Below are 27203 nucleotides of genomic sequence, written 5' to 3'. Positions count from 1 at the left end.
GTCTCAGGTTCCGCAAAGGCCTGTGGGAGCGACCCGGGAGAAGGAGGGCCAAGATGGCGAAAGCGGCCGAGTCTTCGGGAGATCCGGGGACGACATCGCCCAGGCCCCTGGTGAGCTTGGGTTCTATGGCAAAAGGGACTGAGGGTGAGGCAGAGTGCCCTTAAGGAAGTCTGGTGACGGGCTCCTGGCCTGAGAAGGCTGGAACTCCTTCCTCCCGGTAGGCCCGTCCTATACCCGATGCCAAAACCAGTGTCAACACTGCACCCGCTCTTTGGGTTAACCGCTTTCCCTCAGTCCTCGTTCCTTCCACGCCTTCTTGTGAAACTCCTACTCACTTTCCTGTCCTCTACTGTCAGGGCTTGTTCTCCTCCCGTACATTGTGTTAAATGCCGAGCTTTAGGTGATTTCTTAAATATCTTTGTTTCTGCTGTCCTTCATGTTATCAAGTTCTGTCGCTCGTTCTTGTTCGAGTAGCAGCATTCTTGGATTAATGAGATTGCTTCCCATAGGACGTTATAACTTGATTATTGATTTGTTCAGTGACCTCAGTAGTCTTGGTTTAATCCCTGCCCTCCTTGTTGCAGCTCCTTGCAATGCTCTTCATGATGCTCAGCTCTTCATGATGCTATCTTGTTCCTGTCTGTGCAGGGGGTACGATTTGCTTTGCAAGTACAAGCCCAAAGCCTGGACAAATATTTAAGAACACAGGTTTTGGAGTTAAACTTACCTGGGCTGGAATCACCCGCTCTGCCTCTTATGAGAGTTTGGGCAAATCATTTCATGGAGAGTGTTTCTTCGTCTGTAAAATGAATGTAAAAATACCTGCCTCAAAGAGTTTTTAGGAAGATCAAATGATACAATTTATGTAAAGTGTCAAACACAATCAGTGTCATGAACTGAGGAGTGTAATTATTCAACGTTCTGGCCTAAGACCCCTCTTCCCAAATGGTATTCAGTTTTACAGCAGTTGTTTAATAAATGGTACATCCCTTTCCTCTGTTTTAAATTGACAAATTAACATAGCAGAGGACTGAACTGGGAGTCAGGTGAAATTGCTTCTAGTCCTGGTTCTGCTTACTAGCACTATTTTTTCATCTCTTCATTCACTCAACAAATATTTATTGAGCACCTACTATGTTCCAGGTGCTCCTTTAGGCACTGGGGATACAGCAATGAAAGAGAGTGAGTGGGTCCAAGTTTTCATGGAACATTTGTGAGTTTCCTCATTTGGAAAATGGGATAGTAACTCATCACAGAATTCATGAGAGTACTAATGAGCTATTATACACACAGTGCCTCGTGTGACATAGTTACAGGTGCTTAGCTCTTTTTAGTTCCTGTTCCACCTCTTTTTTAATGAAGTTTTCCCAAATTAATTTTAGTGGTTCTGGTAATTCATTACGCAATGTCCAACCCACTTCTATTCAGTAGTGTTTATTGAACTCCCACAATGTGCAATGCATTATGCTAGCTGTTTTAGGGCATACAAATGGCTTGCCCTTATGGTGCTTACAGTCTCATACAGCAAAGGTACAATGCTAAAATAAGGTAGCAAATCAGAGTTACACATACATTAGTAACAAAATTTAAAGGAAGATGCTATCATGTCCAATCTGGATGACAAAACAAGCTACAAAGTAGAAGTTATATTTGAGAGGGCGTTAGAGGGTGGGTAGGATTTGAAATTTCAGGTGAGCATAAGGGCTATCAATGGTTGAGCACCTGCTATGTGCCAGGATTGTACTAGACATTCTCGCATATTTTCTAAACTTCACAGCAACCATTTCAGTTAGGTGGTTTTTAAAGTGTTTTACTTGCAGATGAGGAGAGGAGACTCAGAGAGGTTTGATGATTTCCCTAGGGTCTTAGAACCAGTTAGTGGCCAGGCCTAAAATTTGAAACTAGGCTTGCTTCTGAAGCCCGGATTATTTCCATTAACACTGCACAACCTCTCATGGGTGAGGGTACAGAAGTTGGGAAGTGTTAATGTATTTATGGAACAACAGGTAGATCACTTTGGCTAAAGTACAGGGAAGTCTTAGGAGGTAAGCCTTAAAAAAATAAGGCTACTGAATTAGGGAGGCAGTATGAAACAGTGATTAGGAATTTGTACACTGGGGTCAAATTGCCTAGGTTTGATTCTCAGCTCTGCCATTTAACCTCTCCATGCCTTAGGTTCCCCATCTGTAGAATGAAGATACAGTAATAATTAGCTCATAGGGTTGTTAGGTGGATTAAATGAGTTAAGACATGTAAAACACTTGGTAGAGTGCCTGGCACGTAATGATCATGCAATAAATGTTATTTCTTCTTATTGACTACTAAGTTTGGAGGTTTAATGGGCAATGAGGAGCCAGTGGAAATTTTTGAGCAGGGAAGGATTTAAAATCATGAATTTGACAAAATAATTGAGGGAGAGTTACCATGAGGAATACTTGGAATCTAGATCAGCGAAACCAGTAGTTCTAGGAACAAGTGATTTGCTACCTGGACTATAGCAGTGGTGGGAGTCATGAAGACTAGAGACAGGCAGGATCCTTGAGGGTTTGGAGTGCTAGGGAGAATGTCTTGGATAAGAGTTTTTTGAACTGTAATGTGCGTAACAATCATCTGGGGGAATCTTGTTAAATCGCAGATTCTGATTTGGTAGGTCTGAGATGAAACCTGAGATTCTGCATTTCTGACAAGCTTCCAGGTGATACTGCTGCTGCTCCCAGTGCCATATTTTGAAAAGCAAGGCTGTAGACAAATGGGAGGATACTGATGCCTTGAAGAGAAATATGTAAGAGGAGGATGAGGATCCTAAAAGTTGATTGATTCACTTTTGGACATGTTTAGTTTTAGATACTGGCAGGCCATCCAATAGATATCCAGCAGGCAGTTTGTCTAAAACCTGAACTTCAGGGCTCACAAGTCAGGACTAGGTTTAATTAGGAGTCATTTGCATAGAGTTGAGAAGACAGTCTTTGGTAGTATCTATCTATTGTTTGTTTGGGGAGCAGGAAAAAGAGCACTTGTTGACTCTTTGCTCCAGGATTTTGGTCAGTAGTATAACCCATCTAGTCCCACCTCCTTGCTTAAGGCTGCAGTCCCTGCTTCTACTGTATCTTTTTGGCCCTGCCTCTACCTGCTCCCCTCATTGGCCCAAGCCAGGCAGCAAAGTGTACACATGGGTTTCTGTGTACACATGTACATATATGTGCATGAGCCTACTGCACAGGGAGAAGAGAAGGATATTGGGTTTAAGTCACCTTTCATCCCCACTGAGAGGCTAGTCAGAGACCAAGTCCACTAGCTGAGGGCCTAGAAGTCCTGTTTGTCATATGTGGGGTTTGAATTCCACAGATCCTGGCTCAGCTCTCTGAACCGTATCACTAATTCTCTTGAGAAAAGAAGACTGAGGAAATATTGGCATGGGTGATAAGATAGGAATCACATGACACTTTAGTGACTGCAGTGGCTTTTTAAACCAATTAGCTGGAGTTAGGCCAAACTTCACAGGTTAAGGGCACAGTCTTCCACAAGACTGCCCTTACTTCAGACACCGGCCACAAGTTTGGATGTTCCCAGGACCACCCTTGCTTCTGACCTGCTGGCTGCAAATTCGGGGGTTCCCGTGATCCCCTCAAGCTCCATATTTCACTAGAATGGTTCATAGAATTCAGGACAGCACATACTTAAAATTACAGTTTTATTATAGCAAGAGGATACAATCCAAACCAGCTAAAGGGGGAGATGCATAGGGTGAGGTCTGGGAGGGTCCGTAACACAAAGCTTCCTTGTCTTCTTGTGGAGTCAGGACCATGTTAACTCCTTGATACATCGATCTGTGACAATAGGCAGAATATTGCCAACCAGGGCAGTGCACTCATCATGTATCTAGAGTCTTTGTGTTTTTTTATGATTGACTAGATCATTGACTCCTCCCCTCCCCAGAGGCCAGGTTTATGTCACAGGAGTCAAAGCTTCAACCCTCTGATCTTGTGTTTTGTCTGTCTGGAATGGTTTGCCCCCATGCTGTCATCTCATTAGCATAAACTGTCTAGGGGCCTACCATGACTCACCCATTAGCTAAACTGTTAGGGCCCACCATGAATAACAAAAATAACACTATCATCTAGGAAATTCCAAGGGTTTAGAAGCTACCTTCCAGGAACAGGAGACAAAAGGCAGCCAAATTCTTCATTATACAAGTGATAGAACTGGAATTGACCCCCTGGGAATCTTGAACTAGAGCTAACATGTATCTAGCCCCTGCTGTGAGCCTCCTACTAAGTGCTTTACACAAAGTAATGCATTTCTTCCTCACAACAACCTGTGATGATGATACTATTCTCTCAGTTCTATAGATGAGGAACTGAGGTATGGAAAGGTTAAGGAACCTGCTCAGTGTCACATAGATAGTAAATGATAGAGCTGGATGGCTTCCTGCAGCACTCTTAACCAGTACTCTCCAAATATCATATGTTGAACATTGACCGTGTGCTAGGTGCAATGCTGGTGTTACTAATTCTTACGATGGTGTTGTCTCCAAGTGAGGGCAGAGCCCAGTTTGGCTTTGAAGCTCATCCCTTCTGTACTGTTTTGCCTTCCCTAGCAGTTGCAGGCAGCATGAAAACTCAAAATAGCAATCCTGGAGCTTGAAAGGTCAGTGTCATAGTAGTGAGAGAATACAGCTTCAAAAGGGGTGGTTTACATATTAAGTGCTGAAGAATATTTAGAGGGTGAAAGGATCCTTGTACTTCTTGATTAGGAGGTCACTGTTACAGAGCCATGGGGAAAGTTGTGGGAAGGCCAGTGCCAAATTACAAAGGATTAAGGGAGTGGGCGCATGCAGAGCAATTTGATCAGGGAGAGGAGGGGAAGGAGAGTAGTTTGAGGGAATGGCAGAAACAAGGAAGTGATGTATTTAAAAATTGTATTACAAAAGCTTTTAAGTATATAAATAAAGAGTGGTCTGATGAACCCAGGTACCTATCAAAATTCTGCTATTCTTATTTCATCTCCCCAACATTTTTTTTTCCTGGAGTATGATTTTTTTTGTTTAATCTTTTTTTTTTAATTTATTTTTTGAGTTCAAGTATAATTAACATACAGTGTTATAATAGTTTCAGGTGTACAATATAATGATTTGACAATTCTATACACATCTCAGTGCTCATCACAGTAAGTGTACTCTTAATCCTCTTTATCTTTTTCACCCTCCCCCCCCAATCAACCTCCCATCTTGCAACCACAAATTTGTTCTCTATGTTTAAGAGTCTGGTTTTCCGGTCTCTTTTTTTTCTTTGTTCATTTGTTTTTGTTTCCTAAATTCCACATATGAGTGAAATCATATGGTACTTGTCTTTCTCTGACTTATTTTACTTAGCATTACTTACCCTCTAGATCCATCCATGTTGCTGCAGATGTCAAGATCGCATTCTTTTTTATGGCTGAATAATATTCCATTGTACAGATATACCACATCTTCTTTATCCATTCATCTATCAGTGGACACTTGGGTTGCTTCCATATCTTGGCTATTGTAAATAATGCTGCAGTAAACATAGGGGTGCATATATCTTTTCAAATTAGTGTTTTTGTTTTCTTTGGGTAAATACCCACAAGTGGTATTACTAGATCCTATGGTAGTTCCATTTTTAATTTTTTGAAGAACCTCCATACTGTTTTCCACAGTGGCTGCACCAGTTTGCTTTCCCACACAGTGCACAAAGGTTCCTTTTTCTTTGGAGTATGAATTCTAACCTGTTTGTTTTTAACTAATTTTATACATACAGGAAAGCTGCAACAGAGAGTTCCTATATAGCCCTTACCCAGTTTCCTCTGTTAACATTGTACATAACCGTAGTACAATGATCAGAATCAGTAAATTAACACTGGCACAATAATATTAACTAAATTACAGAGCTTGTTTGAATTTTATCAGGTTTTCTACTAATGTTCCAGGATCTTATCCAGAATCTCACATTGCCTTGAGTTGTTATTTTTCCTTAGTTCCCTTCAATCTTTAATGGTCTCTCATTGTCTTTCGTGATCTTTTCTGAGTGTTTAAAAGCAAATCCCAGACATATCACTTCACCTACAAATACATCAGTGTGTTTCTCTAACAGGGAAGGATGTTTTTTGTTATCACAATAACAAAACTAATTTCTCAGTATCACCTAATCTCTGCTGATCATCTCACAATTTTCTAAAAACGTGTTTTTATAGTTTGTCCAAATTAGGATCCAAAGTCAACAAATTGCATTTGGATAATAAGTCTCTTAAGTTTCTCTTACTAAATAAATGTTCTCCTATTTTTAATGTAATTTATTTGTTTAAATTCAGTCTTTTGTCTTGTAGAATTCTCCACTTTCTGTATTTGGCTGATTGTATACTCATGGTATTTTTAGTATGTTCTTCTATCCACATATTTCCTGTAAACTCTAAGATATAGAGGCTTGATTGTATTCAGGTTCATTTCGCATGGAGGAGGGGCAAGAATAAAAAAGAACTGACATGGCCCCTAAAATTAGAAATATTTGTTTTTTAACTATTTAGTAAGAAAAGTTTCAGAGACATACAAAAGTACAATGGTAAAATATACCCTCAGGTACCTAACCTTCAATACTTATGAATTTATGGCCAATCTTCTTTCTTCTATAGCCCTATCCATTTCCCTTCTGTACTATTTTGAAGCACATCTCAGGTATCATTACTTTAGTAAATATTTAACATGTATCTCTAAAAGAAAAGAAGTCTGTTTTTAAAGAACATAATTACAAAAATTAGTAATTCCCTAATATCAAATATGTGGTCAGTGTTCAAATTTCCATTTATCTCCTAAATGTCATATTTTTATGATTTAAAATCTGGCCCACTATGTATTTTTATAAATAAGGTTTTATTAATTGTTTATGTCTTGTCTTGGACTGCTTTCATGCTACAGCAGCAGAGTTGGGTAGTTGCCACAGAATCTACATGGCTCTGAGAGCCTGAAACACTTACTTTTGGGGCCCTTTACAGAAAAAGGTTTGTGACCCTTGCTCTAGGCAATCATCTTTTAGAATAATTTAAAACAAGAAGAAATGTGGGGCATCACGTTGCCAGATTTCAAGCTATACTACAAAGCTGTGTTCACAACAACAGCATGGTACTGGCACAAAAACAGACACATAGACCAATGGAACAGAATAGAGGACCCAGAAATGGACCCTTGGCTCTATGGGCAACTAGTCTTTGACAAAGCAGGAAAAAACATCCCGTGGAAAAAAGACAGTCTCTTCAATAAATGGTACTGGGAAAATTGGACAGCTACATGCAAAAGAATGAAACTTGACCACTCTCTCACGCCATACACAAAGATAAACTCCAAATGGATGAAAGACCTCAATGTGAGACAGGAATCCATCAAAATCCTAGAGGAGAACATAGGCAGCAACCTCTACGACATCAGCCACAGCAATCTTTTTCATGATACATCTCCAAAGACAAGAGAAACAAAAGAAAAAATGAACTTGTGGGACTTCATCAAGATCAAAAGCTTCTGCACAGCCAAGGAAATAGTCAAAAAAACTAAGAGGCAGCCCACGGAATGGGAAAAGTTGTTTGCAAATGACAGATAAAAGACTGGCATCCAAGATCTACAAAGAACTTCTCAAACTCAATACACGAGAAACAAATAATCAAATCAAAAAATGGGCAGAAGATATGAACAGACACTTTTCCAATGAAGACATACAAATGGCTAACAGACACATGAAAAAATGTTCAAAATCATTAGCCATCAAGGAAATTCAAATCAAAACCACACTGAGATACCATCTTACGCCAGTTAGAATGGCAAAAATGGACAAGGCAAGAAACAACAAATGTTGGAGAGGATGTGGAGAAAGGGGATCCCTCTTACACTGTTGGTGGGAATGCAAGTTGGTACAGCCACTTTGGAAAAGAGTGTGGAGGTCCCTTAAAAAGTTAAAAATTGAGCTACCCTATGACCCAGCAATTGCACTACTGGGTATTTACCCGAAAGATACAGACGTAGTGAAGAGAAGGGCCATATGCACCCCAATGTTCATAGCAGCATTGTCCACAATAGCTAAATCGTGGAAGGAGCCGAGATGCCCTTCAGCAGATGACTGGATAAAGAAGATGTGGTCCATATATACAATGGAATATTACTCAGCCATCAGAAAGAATGATTACCCAACATTTGCAGCAACATGGACTGGACTGGAGGAGATTATGCTAAGTGAAATAAGTCAAGCAGAGAAAGACAATTATCATATGGTTTCACTCATTTATGGAACATAAGAAATAGCAGGGAGATCGGTAGTAGGAGGAAGGGAAGAATGAAGGGGGGGTAAACAGAAGGGGGAATGAACCACAAGAGACTATGGACACTGGGAAACAAACTGAGGGCTTCAGAGGGGAGGGGTGTGGGGGACTGGGATAGGCCAATGATGGGTAGTAAGGAGGGCACATATTGCATGGTGTTATATGGAAATAATGAATCATGGAACACTACATCAAAAACTAAGGATATACTGTGTGGTGACTAACATAACAATACAAAATTATTATAAAAAATTAAAAATAAATAAAAAATATTTTTTTCTATTTATCTTTATTTTAACCACTACTGGAGATCTTCTCTTCCTGTGTAAATCCAAGTTTCATTCTGATATCATACTCCTGAAGATCTTTCTTTAACCTTTCTTGTAGGGTGTGTCTCAGCTTTTGCTTGTCTGAAAAAAGTATTTTGCCTTCATTTTTGATAGCTATTTTTCCTGGGTTTAGAATTCTGGGTTGATAGTTTTTGTCAGCATTCTAAAGGTGCTTCCATTTTCTTCTAGCTTGGGTAGTTTTGGGTGAATTGTCTGTTCTATATCTTGGTTCCTCTGAATTCCGTTTCTTTTCTCTGGCTGCCTTCAGGATTTCCTTTTTTTTTTTTTTTTTTTTTTTTTTTTTTTTTTTTGCTTTTCAGTAGTTTGTGTCCAGGTTTGTGGATTTTTGGTTTTGTTTTGTCTTTAGGTATTTATCTTTCTTGAGTGGAGTTCTCTGGGCTTGGATCTGTCAATTGATGTGTGTCATTATTTTTGGAAAATATCAGCCATTATCTTTCCAAATATTTCTTCAGACACATTTTCTCTTCTTCTGGGATTTCAATTATATATGTATTAGACCATTTAATATTGACCCACAGTTCTTGGATGCTTATTCTGTTTTGGGTTTTGTTTGTTTTTCTAGTTTCATTGAGATATAATTGACATAACAGTGTATAAGTTTAAGGTGTACAACCATGCATGATTTGATATATTTTTTTCTCTTTAAGATTTTATCTTTTTGTTTTAGTCTGGTAATTTTGACTGACCTATCACTGATTTCTTTCTTTGGCTGTGTTGTTAAATCTACAGATAAAGCTGTCAAAGGCATTTTTCATCTGTTACTGTGTTCATTTGTTTCTGGCATTACCATTTGACTTTTACAGTTTCCATCTCTTTGCAGAAATTCACCATCATTTGTGCATATGCCTTTTCTTCTAGAGCCTTTAAGATATAAATCTTCTCTTAATTTTCCTCTGATAATTCTAACGTCTGGGTTGTCTCAGAGTCTGTCTGCTATGTCTCATCATAGTTGGTTGTTTCTTCATTGTGGGGGAGGCCTAAATTTTTTATATTAAATGCTGGCCATCATGTATAGAACAGTAGAGACTGCCTGGAAATGGCACATCTTTTCTGCTAAGTTTTTACAGTGGGGATTAAATTAGTCTGGTCAGGAGTTGAATTGTGTTTGGGTTTTATCCTTTCTGTGGGAACCTTCAAATTCCTCTTCTATTACATTGTGCTTGGGGTGGGTGCTAGATCACCCCAGTGTTTTTGCTAATGTTTCTGTTCTGTTCTCAGCTTTCTACACTTTCCCTTTGCCCTTGCATAAGATAGTGGTTCTCTCTCCAACCTCTAGCCCCTCCCCTAGCAGTAGACTGCTGTTGGTTTTGACTCCATACTTGCTAGCCTGGGGGGTGGGTTCTGGGAGGGGGGATTCTTTGCTGTTTTGGTCCAACCTCAGCCTTAGGTAGTCCGTGTATCCCTGTGTCTCCTGAGTGGGACTTTCTCAGTGATCCTGTTTCTCACCTAGCCGAAGGAGACTGTAGTGGTCTGGCCTCAGGATGTTTTCTTATCCCTCCCCCAGGAGTAGAGAGATTTGTCTTTTCCCTTTCCCCAGCCACAGTGGGTCTTCGCCTGTGCCCTAGAGACAACAGAGTTCCCCCAGAAGCTCTAAAGCTCTTATTCTGTAGGGGAGAAGGGTCTGAGCAGGGCTCTTTGCTTTTCTCGGAATTGGCAGCTGCTCCCCTCCCCAAAACCTAGACCCAATGAAAGCTTGTGAAGACTCTGCAAGTGGGTGTGAACTCCCCTTGTGTCTGATGCTTCCAGGGATTCTGTACCCTCGTACTAGTCCATGTTTGGCCTTTAGCAATTCATTTTAAATTTTAGCCAAATTCTTAAGCATCTGTGTGACACCTGGTGTCATTCTGTGTTTGTGTTGTGCTACAATGTGCAGAGTAATGCTCATGTCCCATGTTTTCCTGGAAGCACCTCTCTTTTCCTTAGATTTTATTCAGGCTGCTTGGTTGCCATACAACCTCAGCTCTCTGATGGGTTCGAGGAAAGTTATGATTTTGTAGTTTAACTTTTTCTCGTTGTTCTAGTGGGAGGGATATTCTTTCCAGCTTTCTACATCCTAATCACAAGTCAAATTACAGTGTTTTAAAGTCACTTGACATAGTTGCTCTCTGTGTGGTTGTGCATTTAATTCAATATACGGTAGGTTCATTTGTTTCATTTTTCTTTCAGTCTTAAGGACTTCTTTTAAGTTTTAATTTTGTTTCATAATTATGTGAACTATTTATATGATTTCAAGTTATACATATAGAACAACTTCTATTTGAAGAAGCCTAGCTTCTCTCCCTGTCTCCTCTACCTTATTCCCCCCTTTCCTTAATAGGAAGCCTCTTTTAAAAAAAAATCATATGCCTTACTTCTTACATATGACGTGCGTCACACTGCATGATTTATTTTGTACACATTTCTTACATTTAAAAGATAACATTCAGGTCCGAGAGTGTATATTTGTATTCTCTCCTTTCTTAGGTAAATGGTAGCATATTATAGAAACTTTTCTCCACGTTGCTTTTTTAAATTTAACACTCCATAAATAGTTCTTTGGAGATACTCCCGATCCTTTTACAGCTGCATAGAACTCTGTTATGTGCATATCCCATACTTTATTCAAGTAGTCCTCTGTTGATGGGCATAGGAGTTATTTTCAGGTTTTTGCTTTTACAAGTAGTGTTATAATAAATAGTTTTGTGTATATGTCTTTTTGTGTTTTTGCCACTTTGTCTTTAGACTCCTAAAAGTGGCATTGCTGAGTCAATGGGTGATCCATATATAAATTTGCTAGACATTGCCAGATTCATCTTCAGTAGACTGTAGTACCATTTTGTATCCCCACCAGACGTGTGTGAATGCTTCACCCGCAGAGTATGTTGTCAGACTGTTGGATTTTTGCCAGTCTTAACAGGGAAAATTTTTTATTACAAGTAGCTTTAATTTGCATTTCTTGTTAAAGGTGTGTTTGAGAAGTTATTTTTTGTAAGTTCTTTGAGCAACTTTATTCTTCCTCACATTTCAGTATACTGTCTTGTACTTCATTTACCTGCAACTGCTACCCTCTAAATATTGTGCCTGTTGGGCCAAAATCCATATGAGAAGGGATTGCTTTTGTTTTCTTAGGAACTTGAAGGTTTCAGAGTTTTAGTTACAATAATAAAATTTGGCAGATGAGCGTAAGAGTTTATAAGCTTGCAATCTTATAATTAACTTTGGAAATGTTATTTGATCTGATTTGCCAGGTAACCTATTTCCCTGTTCTTCCCAGTTTCCCATTAGTCTTCACCTAACATTCCTTTCTAGCCAGCAGAGGCCACCAGAGCCTACCAAGGAGCAGAAGAGCTACAGAATTGTGGCTGTGTGAAGATGTGATTGCCGAAAGGTTGTTTTCAAATAACTTTGCAATCCTGCTAGCTTGTACCACATGAAGGTTTCATGCTTGAAAGAAAGCAAATATTTGAGGGCAAGAAAGTGTCTATGGCATTTACTTCGTAATTTTTTCCGTCATATGCCATCTCCTTCTTTAAATTAAAAGAAATAAGCATTTGAGAATTTTTGTTGACAGCATTGTTTAATGGCTGGTCAACTAATACCTTACTTTAAAAACTGTGTAAGACCCTACAAAAAGATGTAGTTACTACTCACTAGGAAATGATGTCTTTGAGGAATGCTGCAGTTGATTACAGACTTTAATTTTTTTCCCCAACTTTTCTCAGTTTGCAGGCCTTTCTGATATATCAATCTCACAAGACATCCCCGTGGAAGGAGAAATCACCATTCCTATGAGATCTCACATTCGGGAATTTGACAGCTCCACATTAAATGAATCTGTTCAGAATACCATTGTAAGTGAGACTAGCTGAGGGAACTTCTGTTCAGTATCATGGGACTAAATAACTATAGCACTTTGTTATTATTTTTGTTTGGCTCACTGATTTTCAGTATATCTTATTTATTGAAATTTAAGATTTTCCCCTGGAGCATAATTTGGTACAGTTGGAGAGCAGTTTGGCTATAATGAGTATTAAGAATCTTAAAATGTTCAAATATTTTTAAGCTGATAATTCTGATCCACATACAGTATATGGAAATTTTTTTAAAAATATTTTTCAAAATACAGAAAAATATTAATATACAAAGATGTTTATTACAGCACTCCTTATAATAAGGGGAAATTGAACAACAGAGGGGATGTCAGTTAAGTAAATTATGTTACATCTATGTGGCGGAATACTAAACAACCATTAAAAATGTATTTACAAAGAAGTGTTAATGACATGAAGAAATTTCTAGGTGAAAAAAATCAGGATGGAATTATCTCAACTATATTTTGACAGGTTATATTTGTATTACCATACTCTTCCTCAAATGTCTTGATTTTTTTAAAGACTTTTTAAAATTTATTTTAGGGGGGTTGGAATGAGCGGGGGGGGGCGGGAGGAGGAGTGAGAAGGAGAAGCAGATTCCTCACTGAGCAGGGATCCCAACAGGGTTTTCGATTCCCAGGACTGTGAGATCATGACCTGAGCCACTTAGTCGCCCCTCAACTGTCTTGATTTCTTGATTTTTAAAAATCTGGCTTCTAGGATTCATTTACCAGTTAAATTGGGAATGTTGGAAATTAATTTGTTTTATATTGTGTATAATGTGCTAGCTAGGGAGCAGGCTAATTGGCCCTTGGGACTTCATCAGTTATGAATTGAAAGTCAGATGCCATGTTTTGCAGAGTATTTTAATAGTTCTGTTATTTTAGTTTCTTTAAGTAACATATTGGGACAGCTATATTTCTCTTTTACAGAGCTTTAAAGATCAAAACAGCTCGTGGATGTGGAAAAGAGTTAAATGTTGGCTTAAGGAGTTAATAAAAAAGTTAATAGAGCACTGGGTAGTATATTAGACTGATGAATCACTGACCTCTACCTCTGAAACCAATTATACATTATATGTTAATTAATTGAACTTAAATAAGTTTAAAAAAGAAAAGAAAAAAAGTTAATAGAAATGTCCTACCTTTCTGTTTGTTTGTATAGTGAAGGAGTTAAGCTGGAATTATAGTTCCCAAATTCAATGAAGGACTCCCAGGTTAAAAGAAATTTGAGCAAATTAAGTGAGGGGACTACTTGGTAACCTTGGTCATGACAGAACAACAAGTTGTTTATGTCTTTCAGATGCGTGATCTAAAAGCTGTTGGAAAAAAATTCATGCATGTTTTGTACCCAAGGAAAAGTAATACTCTTTTGAGAGATTGTAAGTATATGAGTTTTTTGAGGATTTGCTGTTTTTCACTGTACCTTATCATAAGTACTTGGCTAAATGTCTGTGATAAGAAAACTGACATTTTGCAGGATGAAAAAATATGTAAATGAATATGCAAATGAACATTTTGGAAGAATTTAAACATTTACAATGGAATTTCAGAGATTGGAAGATTTTGCCTAGTATGTTGTCTTCATCAAGAAATACAGACTGTATGTCTTCACCTGCTATAACAACCACTGCAAAAAATATTTCTGGAAGCTGCAAACACATAAGGACTTTATTCAGCCAAAGAGCTGACAGTCTCCAAGGGAAAGACAAAATGTTTGAATTTTAAATTAGAATAACAGCTAATACCCATTAAGGATTAACAAATTAATAGCACCTTTATTGACATTTCTATTTGCAGAACTATTAGTCTGATGACTGCTCTTTTTGTCCAAGAGGTCTATCAAAACAGTGTTTGTAATAAATCATGCTCTTATTTAGAATTTATTATTAAAATTGTTAGACCTTTTATTTTTACTTTCATAGTACCCTTTATCAGAAAGATTGAATCAGTTGTTTGAGAATAGTAACAATGATGTTGTACATGAGTGTACCTTCTATTTTGGCAGCATTTCAGCTATAATGTAGGGATGTCAACTATGCGGCACATGGATGCAGCGTCAGAATCTTTTCTAACATAGTACACTGTGGGTTGGAGCTGACATGATTTGCTGCTGCTGGTATGTAGTGGAAAGAGCATGGACAGATCTGAATTTGAATAGTGGTTCCATCACTACCTCTGTAATCTTGGATAAGACAGTCAACTTTCCTGAGGCTCCGGTTTCTTCCTCTGTTAAAGTGGAGATGGTAACGTGGATCTGCTGGTGAGGATTAGAGATAATGCACATCAACCACCTCGCACAGCATCTGACATTTAGTAGGCACTCCATAAGTGGTAGCTGTTATTCTAGTGCCTTGGCCTCCCCCTACACACACACACATCTTTTTTAATCCTTACAACAACCTTGTGAAATAGGAGTTATTGCTCCTATTTCATAGATGAAGAAAATGACTCTCAGAGAAGCTGAGTGTCTGGTCAAAGATGACACAGGCAGGACTAGAACCCAATTTTCAAGTTCATTGCCCTTCCCGTTCTACCACTGCGATCCCAGATATGAAGTTATCCTTTCAACTGCTGCTGTGGTTCAGTCCAAAACAAGGTTGCTTCAGTGACAGTACAGAACCAGTGTATTATTTTGCTGATCGGTGATGATGATTAGCTGCGTCATGTGTTAAGGTCCATTCCCAGACCTTGTGGGGATAGACAGATAGGCTGGCACAAAGGGTAAGTCAGTCATGGCCCAAATTTGCACTTCTGCCCTGCCCTGTTAGCATAGCCCTTGGCAAAGTGGCAAGGAAAAAAATTCACTACTTAAAAACAAGTAAAAAAAACCACAATGCAGTATCACTTCACACCCAGTAGGATGGCCATTATCAAAGAAACAGAAAGTAACAAGTGTTGGTGAGAATGTGGAGAAATTGGAACCCTTGTGCATTGCTAGTGGGAGTGTAAAATGGTACAGCTGCTGTGCAAAATGGCATGGTGGTTCCTCAGAAAATTAAGCATAGAATTACTATATGATCCAGCAATTCCCTTTCTGGATATATACTCAAAAATTAAAAGCAGGAACTCGAGCAGATATTTGTACACCCATGTTCATAGCAGCCTTATTCACAATAGCCGAAAGGTGGATGGATGGATAAACAAATTGTGGTATATCCACCATGGCATATACCATTTACTGATGGAATATGACTTAGTTTTAAAAAGGAGTGAAATTCTGATCCATACTACAACATGGATGAGCCGTAAAGACATTGTGCTAGGTAAAATAAGCCAGTCACAAAAGGACATATGTTTTTTTAAATTATGATATGTTAGTCACCATACAGTACATCATTAGTTTTTGATGTAGTGCTCCATGATTCTTTGTTTGCGTATAACACCCAGTGCTCCATGCAATACGTGCCCTCCTGAATACCCTTCACTCATATTAGGTTCCTAGAGTAGTTGAATTGATAGAAAGTCAAATGACAATTGCCGGAGGCTAAGTGGGGAATGGGAGTTATTATTTCATGGTTTGGAGTTTTAGTTTGGGAAGATGAAAAAGTTCTGGAGATGGATGATACGAAGGTTGTACAACAATGAATGTACTCAAAGCCTGGACACTTAAAAGTGACTAAAATGGTAAATTTTGTGATATATATATATATATATATATATATATATATATATATATATATATATATATATATGGAGAGATAGATCTAGATATATATAGATAGATAGATATAGATAGATATATCTATATATATTAAGAAAATAGTTTCAAAATACTGTTACAGACTTTTTATGAATTAAAAAAAACTCAGTGTATTTTTTAAAAGCCAGTGTATTAATGTCAGTTGTACTTGAATTCACTTTTTTAGTTGATAAGTTCAAAAATTTTTTTTAAAGATTTTATTTATTTATTTGACAGAGATAGAGACAGCCAGTGAGAGAGGGAACACAGGCAGGGGGAGTGGGAGAGGAAGAAGCAGGCTCATAGCGGAGGAGCCTGATGTGGGGCTCGATCCCATAACGCCGGGATCACGCCCTGAGCTGAAGGCAGACGCTTAACGCTGTGCCACTCAGGCGCCCCGATAAGTTCAAAATTTTAACAAGAAAAATAATATTTTGTCAGAGTGGTAGGATTATGATTTTTCTTTATATCTTTTCCAAACTTTCCACAGTGGTGTCAAAATTACGTATATAATATGAAAAAAAAATACAATGTTAGTATGTACATATGCATACTTCTTTCAAGTTATGTACATATGAGGTTAAAGTTATAAATGGTGTATGTATCTTTTTTCATATCAGTGGAGGAAGGTAATTTTGCTGGAAGCTGTATGTTACTGAACTGTTGGCTGATGAATTTACCTAACAGCTATTAATTGAGAACCACTGTGCTTAGACTTGATGTTGGCAGGTCTAATACTTTTTTTTATACTTCTCTAATAGCTTTCATGTTATTTGCTAAGGTTTGACCTTATGAAATTACCAATATTGGCCTGTTTTTTCACCTGTAAGAAGAGCAATTCCATACTAGTTCAATGTAATGATTATAAAAGGGAAGCAGTGTGGCAGAGTGGAAAGAACTTTGGAGTAGGACTCAGAAGACCAAGGTTCTGGTCCCACCTCCACACCTAATTGTTTATATAAACTTGGGGAAGTCGCTTCCTTCTCAGCGTCCTTTCTCATATTCTTGAGGTGAACCTGATTATACTTGCCTTGTCTAGTGTAGTTTCAGTTTGATGGAGTGACTTGGCTCTAGTCTTTCTGAGGGTGGGTCACCTAAGTCTTTTGACTCCTGGCCCATTGGTCTTTATAGCATGCTAGAATGCGGCTTAATAGGTGGGAGAGGGGTGATTTGTGGTCTATGAAGTCAACAAAATTTAAAGGATGTATGAAGAAGGGCATTCAGAATCGGGGAGCAGGGAAGGCAGGTAGAGGGGTAGGAGAGGTGGGAAGTCTTGGGCAGACAGAAAGAGCCTTGATGTCTGAATTCCAGGAGTAGGAGAGGTGGATACTGGAATAAAGATAGTAAATACTACATAGTTGTTTCTTAACAGTCTTCTGTTTTTTTCTTGCCTTGTAGGGGATCTATGGGGCCCTTTGATCCTTTGTGTGACACTTGCATTGTAAGTACTTAAATTTCCTTCCTTTGTCATTTGAGATAGACTATACTTTTTTGTGTGCAGTTTCAAAATTGAGGAGAATTTCAATTATTTCATTTAGGAGTTCTGTCACATACCGTATGCCTTATGATTTAAATCTAAAAAGTCAAGTTGGTTTCCAGATCAATTCAAAGAGTGATGGAATTAAAGATGTGAAAATTGCGCTCTTCTCTGTTTACCGATAACTTCTTAGCCTGTTTTAGCCATTTCTGTTGAACTGACATTTGTTTACCTCATGCACCTCCCCATCATTAAACTAAATGAAGTAAATAATCTATAGATTTAAGCACTGTTTATTTGCAAACATAATTCATTTTAAATCTTAATAATAAAATGAATGAGAATAAATTAGAGTAGAAGTGGTAGAGTTCAAAGCAAGATCATGTTTCAAAGTTTTAGGCTTTCCGTACACATTGTATTTAAAGGGAGAGGACAGAAGAGCAAAGTTCCATTGGAGAGGGGAATATAAACATTGGTAGCATGGAAAATTGATTACTCTAGTTTACACACCTAGTGACAGAACTAGGATCACTTTCTGGATCTCCTGCCTTCGAGGCCTGTAAATGTTCTCCCATCGTACCATGCTGAAGCAGTAGAGATTCCAGACAAGTGATGAGTGCCAGCATTCCTTGCATCGGACTGTCAGGACTCAGAATGGAGTTCGTACAGCTGTAGAATACAGAAGCCTGTAGCAGGGTGAGACTTACTGTGTGACTCCTCTATACTATGTGATAAAAAGAGGTTGTGAGCTTGGTGTTATTTGTTATTTTTCCGGAAAAAAAATGACACTGAGTCCAAGTGTTCTAGTCCACAACTCAAAACAGTTTATGTCTGTAAAATTCTTAGACAAAGAGAAGATATTTAAGTGACTATTCAACTACTCCATTTTAAAGCAATGCCTTTTAGTAATAATCTGTGTTTTGATTCAAAAAAATAAACTAAATAGGGTTATAGACTGTTTCCATTTTGAAATGTCAGAACTGGGGGCACCTGGGTGGCTCAGTCAGTTAAGTGTCTGCCTTGGGCTCAGGTCATGATCCCGGGGTCCTGGCATCCAGCCCCGCATCACGCTCCCTGCTCAGTGGGGAGCCTGTTTCTCCCTCTCCCTCCGCCCCCACCCCCGCTCATGCTTTCTCTCTTGCTGTGTTATCTCTCTCTCAAATAAATAAAACCTTTAAAAAAATGATAAATAAATGTCAGAACTAAAGCCTTAACTGAAAGATTACAAATACACATGTGTCTAAGGGCTAGAGAAGTAACCTAAATGTGTGTGGGATTTGATGACCTGAAGCACCTTGTGAAGGGACCTGCTGCTATGTCAGTCAACTGTTCCCAGTTGTTGCCATGTAGGAATGTAGGCCCACTGTTAGAAATTCTAAAGGTTTTTCAAAAAAATCCAGGAATAGATATTTTTAAGTGAAACCTCCCGATTTTAAAATACTGTCACTTGAATTTAAACCCACTTTAAGTCTTGTGTCTATGAGCCACATTTGATCCTTCAGTTTATAACCTCTGCTTGACCAAAAAGGTCTTTAGTAATCCATTTACACATACCAACAAGGCCAAATCAGGCGACCCTTGTAGTTCTGAGGCATTTGGAATTGGAAATAAGGGAGCCTTGCCAAATATTTCTGGCCTTTTGCTTTTGTACAACCTACATATTACAGATCTTCAGGTGAGGTTTAGGACAGCTCCCTGATTCAAAGTTTGCCTTAACTTTATTGCTCTAAGTAAAAGATGAAGCAATTCTCATGCCATTTTCTTGTCACAGAATGCTTCAAAGAAGCTCTATAGATAGTGAAAAGGATGGAGGGCCCCAGTTTGCAGAAGTGTTTGTCATTGTCTGGTTTGGTGCAGTTACCATCACCCTCAACTCAAAACTTCTTGGAGGAAACATGTGAGTATTATTAAAATGTACCTTTTCCCTAGCCAGGTAACATATCTTAGATTTTTAAGGAAGTCTGGCTAGTTAGATATTTTATGTTAAAAGAAAAATGAAAATAAATGAGGGCTAAAGAGAAAGTTCTCTTAAACCCACTGAACAGAGATAACCTAGTTTAACTTACCTTAAATTATCTAGGGTCCTCTGATAAGTTTCATATGCTCTCTCCAGCTCCTGAAATCACATGGAGACTTTTTTGTGTTAGAAGATTATGTCCATTTTGTGGAAGAGATGGTCCATAGCTTTCAACAAATTCTCAAATAGGTCTTTAAACTAGAAGAGATTAAGAACCACTGTCTTAGAGGTTCAGTGGGAGAAGGAAGTCTCTAGGAATTAGAGTAGATCATCTGGTACCCTAGATGATTGACTCTCAAGGAGTTTGAGAGGAAAGGAGGAAGAGTATGGGGAGAGAAAAATTAAAGCATATGCTTAATACAAAAGCCTATCCTCATAAAATCAATGTTCGGGTATAGGTATTATGTATTTGGAGGAAGGTAATAATCCACGATATATAGAAATCTCTGTAATAAACTGTGTCATGATACAGATCAGGTATATTTATGATCTTTACGGATGTATGTTATTTTTTTAGATCTTTTTTTCAGAGCCTCTGTGTGCTGGGTTACTGTATACTTCCCTTGACAGTGGCAATGCTGGTTTGCCGGTTGGTGCTTTTGGCTGAGCCAGGACCTATAAACTTCATGGTCCGGCTTTTTGTGGTGATCGTGATGTTTGCCTGGTCTATAGTAGGTAAGAGTGTACTTATCTCTGCAATAGCAAAGCAGACAAAAACATGAGTTAGAGACAAAGACCGGATGAGGTGCAGTGTAACTCCTCAGTCCTGAGTGGTATGATTCTTGCCAGTATCATCCATAGAACCCTCTTCTCTAAGTAGACAATGATAGGGATGCTGTCCATCTTACCTGCGTTGGATATCTGGACTTCTGAGATGTGGACAATCATATCCTTTCTTATTTATTCTTAAATAATGGATAGGGTCGGGAAAGGAGATTACCCTAGAACTAGCTCGGATCCTAGCATATAGGAGGCGTAGGTGACTTGAGAAATGACTTGGGCCTTTTCCTGACAAATTAATCATGATAAGAATGGTAGCCACCATTTACATACAGATTGCTTATTCTAGGCCAAGCACTGTTGTGAATGCTTTATATGTATTATCTCACTTAACCCTCACAACAACTCTAATAAATAAAAACTAGTATTATTAGTCACATTCTTACAGATGAGGAAGAGACCCAGTGAGGTTAAGCAACTTGCCCTAGGACACATAACTAGTGAATAAGTTTCAAACCCAAGCAGGTGACACACCTGTTTAGAACTGTATTATACCACTTCCCAGTATAGGTTGTTAGGTATATCATCACAGAGTACTCTTCTGCCTCAGTAGAAAATCCTGCCAAAGATTAGGAAGAGCCTATAGCGGAGGCAGTGATTGCTATGTGCTCGTGGTTGTTGCATTCCTAAAATTCTCTTAAAATTCTCCCTTCAACTAGAACTGTTCACTGGCTTCTTACTTCATGGGTAGACAGACTGCCTAATATTTTTAAGTGCATTAACATATCTTTGCTCTGGAACATGGTTAAAATCCAAGAAGTAAGGTCTGAGAGTGCCAGAATTGATATCATGAAGACTGTGTTAAGCTCGAGTGCTTTGCCCATGGGAGAACCCCCTCATTCCCTCACTTAGAGTCTGATAATTTACCATACTTGTAGTTCTGAATATCCAGTGTGCAGGCTTATAGCAGTTCAGAAAGTAGAATCTTAGAAGAGAGAGAGGCATTCCATTTTTTAATTCAGCAACTATTTCTTGAGCACAAACTATGTGTCAGGCATTGTGCTAGGCATGGTCTCTATCCTCAGAGTTCAGAACTTAGTGGAGCAGCCAGACATGTAAACACTTAAGGGCACTAGGTGTCCCAGGTGGGAGATGGAGGTCTGTGCAGGGTATGGTGGGGACACAGAGGAGGTAAGTGGGCAGCTCTGCCTGGGATGGCAGGATATGAGATGGTTGTTCAGGAGAGATTGCCCATGGAGGGTGATCACTGATGAGTGAAAGGAGGAGTCTCATTTCCGGAGTGGACAAGAGGGATGGCATCTAAAAGAGCCAACAACTTAATAATGAGAGCAATTACTCAAAAAGCACAGCAGTATGAGGCCATTTGCCGTAGGAGCAGCTCGCCTTATACATCTTTCTCAGCATATTCAGCATAGGTCAGTAACTTCTCCGAAAAGGGTAGGAAGCGCCTTTTAGAAAGATTTTCGTGTGAAATGTTTGAAAACTTTCAAAGTATTGGAAACAAGTAGCTCTCAACTGTGTGGAAATCTGTGCTGCAGAATGCCTTTTTCTCTGAAGATCACAAATATAACGGAACTTTTGGTATAATTCTGTGTGCCAGACTATGCCAAGCACATTAAAATGTAGTAAATGTTAGTGGTTGTGACACTCTTACTATATTAAAGATTCCATTTTGTTTTGTTTGTTTTCTTTAGCCTCTACAGCTTTTCTTGCCGACAGCCAGCCTCCAAACCGCAAAGCCCTGGCCATTTATCCCGTTTTCTTGTTCTATTTTGTCATCAGTTGGATGATTCTCACATTCACTCCTCAGTAAATCCGGAAATGGAAATTAAAAATCAGTGAATCGAAAGCTCATCTGAAAGATGCAATTCACCGTGGAGCTTTCCCTTTGGCCCTCTTTTGTCTAATTTTGGAGGTATTTGGTATGCGAGGAGATCAGAAGGGAGCCATAAAGCACCATCCCTGCTTCTGTAAGGACTGAAGTTTGAAAGGCTGTCCTTTGCCTCTTGATGTTATTTCTTTAAAATACATAGTACATGCAGTATAGTGCTGCCTTGAGGCATGATAGGGTCACTGTGGTCCATTTGAGTGACAACCAATGATGCGGGAAGCACATGGATACATCCTGCAGGTTGAGTGGGATTAGCAACTGTATTTTCAGTTTGGAGAGTAGCGGTTCAGGTGCAGCTCTTAAACACATTGCCTTATGACTATTAGAATATGCCTCTCTTTTCATAAATAGGAATGGGTAGTCTCTCCATTTTGTTGTATTTCTTTCTTAGGCTTAAAAAGGCAATGACAGAGGTTGGGAAGGGGGTTCGTAATTGGGGAGGAGAAAACATGCATTAACTAGTATTCAGATTTTGACTGGAGAAAATTCTGCACTTGTTGCTTTTTAAAAAAGCAAAGGACATCTAAAGAATCAGCTTCTTTAGTCGTTCTGTATAGTCCCCTTTCCGCCATGCTTGTTAACAGCACCTCAGTGACACTCTGGTTTTTAATCTTACTCCCTAGCTCTGAATATGTAAGCTGTTAGCAGTCAGTATGTAATTTTCCTTTCGTTAAAGCTCTCAGTGGACCAGTGCTTGAACTTACCCAAGTGTAAGACCTCAGAAATTTAGATTGGTAGGTCCTTAATGCATATTATCATTTGGGCACTTGCTTCTTAAGGGTAGAATGAGGCAGTTTGGATATAGCATAGCTCTAAGGAATACTTTTTTTAATTCTGTGTAGTCTGGCCTCTAACTAGAAAGTAAAGCTGTATCAAAAGCCTGCGTTTAACCTTGTGCACATGGAGGGATTTCGTGTTCTGATGGCTGGTTCACAGAACAACTAGATGTGTAGAGCATGACGGTGGATGACGTGGATTTACAGCTGCCACCTCTTCATAGGGGACTTAGCAGTTTTTTCATTAGATGTGCTTTTTGGGTCGGGGAATAGCAATTTATTTTCCTGGTTTTAGAGTTTATTTGTAAAGCTACTTAGCTCTTCTTTAGACAAGTACTTTTTTTGCACACGTGCACCTACTTGTATTCTCAGCTATTTATACACACAAGTGTGAAGGCTTTTCAGGGAGCAGAGTGTCTGGAAAGGCTGATTCTAAGCTAAACAGGGCTCCTTTAGGGTAATATGAGCTACTGCCTTCTATAAATTGCACATTGAAGAACTCTTAATGGACAAAAGATTAGGAGGCAGGCAGGAAACATTCATTGTATATATAGTTACTTATAAAGATAGGAATTTATTCCACAGCTTTTCTTTATCATGGAATCTAAATATTTATTCATTTTGTATCTAAAGACTATCTACACATAGATATATAATTTTAAAAACATATTTTCTCCATTCCCAGATGAACTAAGAACACTACTAGGACAAATGGGTTCTTAGAGTGTTATTAAATTACCGAGCATTACAAAGTTGGTCCCCTCTGTCCCAGTCTTGTCCAGAGGTTTTGGTTCTATATTTGTATTCATTTCAATTTCCCTTCTAAATTTTAAAATAAACCTGGTGAGCACAAAGCCAATTTTTCAGTCTTGAATTGATCAAGACAGTATTTTGAAACTGGTTCTGATTTTGAAATTGGTCCTTAAGTTATCATCCATTTCCATTGTCTGAAATTTGCTAATCTCTTACTAAAAATATCTCCCTTCCAAAGTTATTTCATAATCTGTCCCAATAGTTATAATATAAAATTAAAGAAATGATCATGTTTCTCAAAAGGGAATTGCCTACCGAATGTTACTCAGGCTAAATATTTTGGTCAGAAAGTTTTAAGGCTACAGCTGGGGTGGGGGTTGTGTGGGTGGAGGGAGGGGGGTTATTGTATTGGGTATTAAGGCAGCTCGTTCTGTGTATTAATCTGTTGCTCTGGGGTGACTTAAGGAATGGCTTCATTTGATTTAAATGAAGATGAGTAAAATGGAGATTGTCTTTCTGAAAATGAATGGTCAGTTTTATGGTATAAATGATTATTTTCATAATATATGCAAAAAAAAGTGCATTGCTCTCTATGGCAGAAAACCTGAGTATGTGGAAGTTGTAACCCTCAATACAGTTTTCCCTGGTTTGCTACAAAGGCACATGACTAATTATAGAAAGAAAGCTAGAAGAGAAGGGGCTTTTAACAAAGGAAACCCTGTTCTAGGAATTGGGAGGTTTCGTGCTTTAGGTGAAACTCAAGTGTGTCAGCATCATTGCCAGATGTGGTACATCTTTGCCGACTGTGGTGCATCACTACTGTCCTGGCTTGTCATTTGCTGCTCCTACTTCTGACATTGAGCCTCCGTTGTCACATTCTTTAGCAATAGGAAAGGTGAAGACTGGATGTAATTGCTGTTCAGATTACAAAAACTCAACCGATGCAAACTTATTTGAATGTGCAGTGTAGTCTTAAATGTCAACCATTAATTGTCAAGTCTTTTGCCTCTTAGGAGTCTTTTACATGAGCTAAATAGGATCTTTTTATTGTGATGGGTTTTTTCTGTTGTTGGGCAAGGTGGGCTTGTCACGGGGCATAGGACCAGTCAGTATTTTACTGTTTACTATATTTGTCTTTTTATAAAGTATCCCCCAGATGTGATTAGAAGGCTAGCAAGCCTGTATTTGAAGATTTAATTGTATACTTCTTATAATCTAACTACTTACTATACCTGGACTTCCTGTTTATTCCTGAATATGAAAATGAAAATCTCCTGTCATTTCAAATTCTTGGGTGACATCAAATCATTGAAATTTATCTAAACGCTATAATGATATGATCAGACATCCATTGCATGAGCTGTTTTATTCCAGAGTAAAATACTGAAATTGTTTTTCTTAATTAGACTGTTAATTTCTGAGACAATTTGGATAGAAATAAATGTGTGAATGTAAATTCATGTATGTAAATTAGAAATACTTTTCTAGATTCCGTGGGCTTTTATTGAAAATAAAGAATTTCTAGGGATTTACTCAGGCCATAGGATGGCCAAGTAATAATAATGACAATAATATTACTACTAATAATGGCTAACATTTATTGGGCACTTACATTGTGCCAGGCAATATTCTATTTTTTTAAGGATTTTTATAACAGCTTTATTGAGATATACTTTACCATAAAATTCACCCTTTTAAAGTGACGTACAATTAAGTGATTTTTCAGTATATTCACATAATTATGTCATTATCACCACTAGCTCATTTTAGAACATTTTCATCACATCACAATAAACTCCCATATCCAGTAGCATCACTTCCTTTTCCATTTCTCCCCTTCTCCCCAGCCTCTGGCAACCACCAATCTGCTGTCTCTATTGATTTGGCCATGCACTCTTCTTAAGTGCTTATTATATATCTCCTCTACTCCTTAACATAAAGTGCTACAATTTTCATTTTACAAGTAGAAAATTGAGTCACAGAAAGGTTAAGTAAATTGTCCAAGGTCACACAGTAAACTGATTTAAAATAGGAAAACACTGTAGGTGGGAGCATAGTAGGACACAGTTTTGAATTGCATTGTTATGTACATGAAATGAATGTACCCCTTTCCCAGTTTACGCTCCCTGTCATTAGCCATTACACCCTACAACTGACTGGAGATAGATAACTTTCATTCTTCCCCCCCCCCCGAGTAATAGAACACTATATTAGCATCTGAGAAAAACACAAGAGCAGTTGTACATTGGAAAGTGTTAGGTTTACTGCCCTCCCCCACCTTGAGCCCCTTTTGTCTCCTTTCCCCACACCCAACACACGCACACACGCACGCACTCCTCTCCTTTTTCCTGAAGTCTTGAGTCAAGTGACTTCTGCCTCTTTCATTTTAATTCTCCCAGAGGGATGGTTAATGCATCAAAATTTAACCTGTTTATTCAGGTGTTTATAGTCAGGGGAAGCATCTAGTCACTTATAATACCAATTATATTTCTAGGACCTCAGAGAGCAGTAGTGTGAGAATAAAATCCTTTTTTACTTGGTTTAAACTAGATGGGGGAAATAACAGAGTAAGGGCTTTGCCTTAATGAAGTCAGTGGTTCCACCTGGTAGAAAGTGGCCACACGCTGCTCTTGTTCACTCTGTTCTGTTTCTTTCAGAGCCTTTGTACTCTATGCCATCACGGCTGGTAATTTCTTGGTTCTCTTCAATACTCCATTTTAATCCTGATCTTTCCTGTAAATAATGAACCTGTGGAAAAAATAAATCTGTAAAATGATTTGTGAATGTTAAATGTGCAAATAAAAACACTGGAAAAGGAGATTTTGTACGTGCCTGTTCTTGAGCTGAAAGACGCAGAGGTATTTGCTGCATACTGTTTTCAGATGTAACACATTGTCATCAGACAATGCTGAACGCTGTGTAGGATTGCACAGGCAGCAAGTTAAAAAGGGAAATCACATTTACTGAGCAAGTAATATATACCAGGTGTTATGTTAGCTACTTTATAACAGTATCTCTTCTAATCACAGCCACCTTTTAAAGTTTTGGTATTATCCTTATTTCAAAGTTTTGGAACTTGGAAATTTGGGGAGGTTAAATAAATTGCCCAAAAGCACAGTGAGTGGTGCAACCAGGGTTCAAACTCAGGTTTTATGACTCCATATTCTTCTATATTAGTTCCTGACCAAACTAAAATCATACCTACCCACTTAAACTAAGCTACATCAATCAGGTAGCTTAATAATATGGTGGGAAACTGGGTTTTCACCCATCTGCTGGGGACTATACTAATTTCTACCTTCAGTTTATGACCTACTTGGAGAAACCAAATTCCTCACCATCTGTAC

General features: G+C 38.5%; 1 protein-coding gene across 1 annotated transcript; it reads left to right on the top strand.

The window, feature by feature from the left end:
- On the top strand, positions 1–26674 carry YIPF6 (Yip1 domain family member 6). Its single transcript, XM_045795447.2, has 7 exons — positions 1–110; positions 12371–12499; positions 13823–13901; positions 17600–17642; positions 19450–19575; positions 20213–20370; positions 22131–26674. Exons 1-7 carry the CDS (start codon positions 54–56, stop codon positions 22247–22249), a joined length of 711 nt encoding a protein of 236 aa, XP_045651403.1. The 5' UTR covers positions 1–53; the 3' UTR covers positions 22250–26674.
- The last annotated feature ends 529 nt before the right edge of the window (positions 26675–27203 follow it).

Source organism: Ursus americanus, chromosome X (assembly GCF_024610735.1).
Source record: "Ursus americanus isolate L20-20 chromosome X, mUrsAme1.1.p, whole genome shotgun sequence".
NCBI classification, from domain to species: domain Eukaryota; kingdom Metazoa; phylum Chordata; class Mammalia; order Carnivora; family Ursidae; genus Ursus; species Ursus americanus.
The sequence above is the reverse complement of the archived record's forward strand: the minus strand, read 5'-3'. Positions and strand labels throughout refer to the sequence as shown.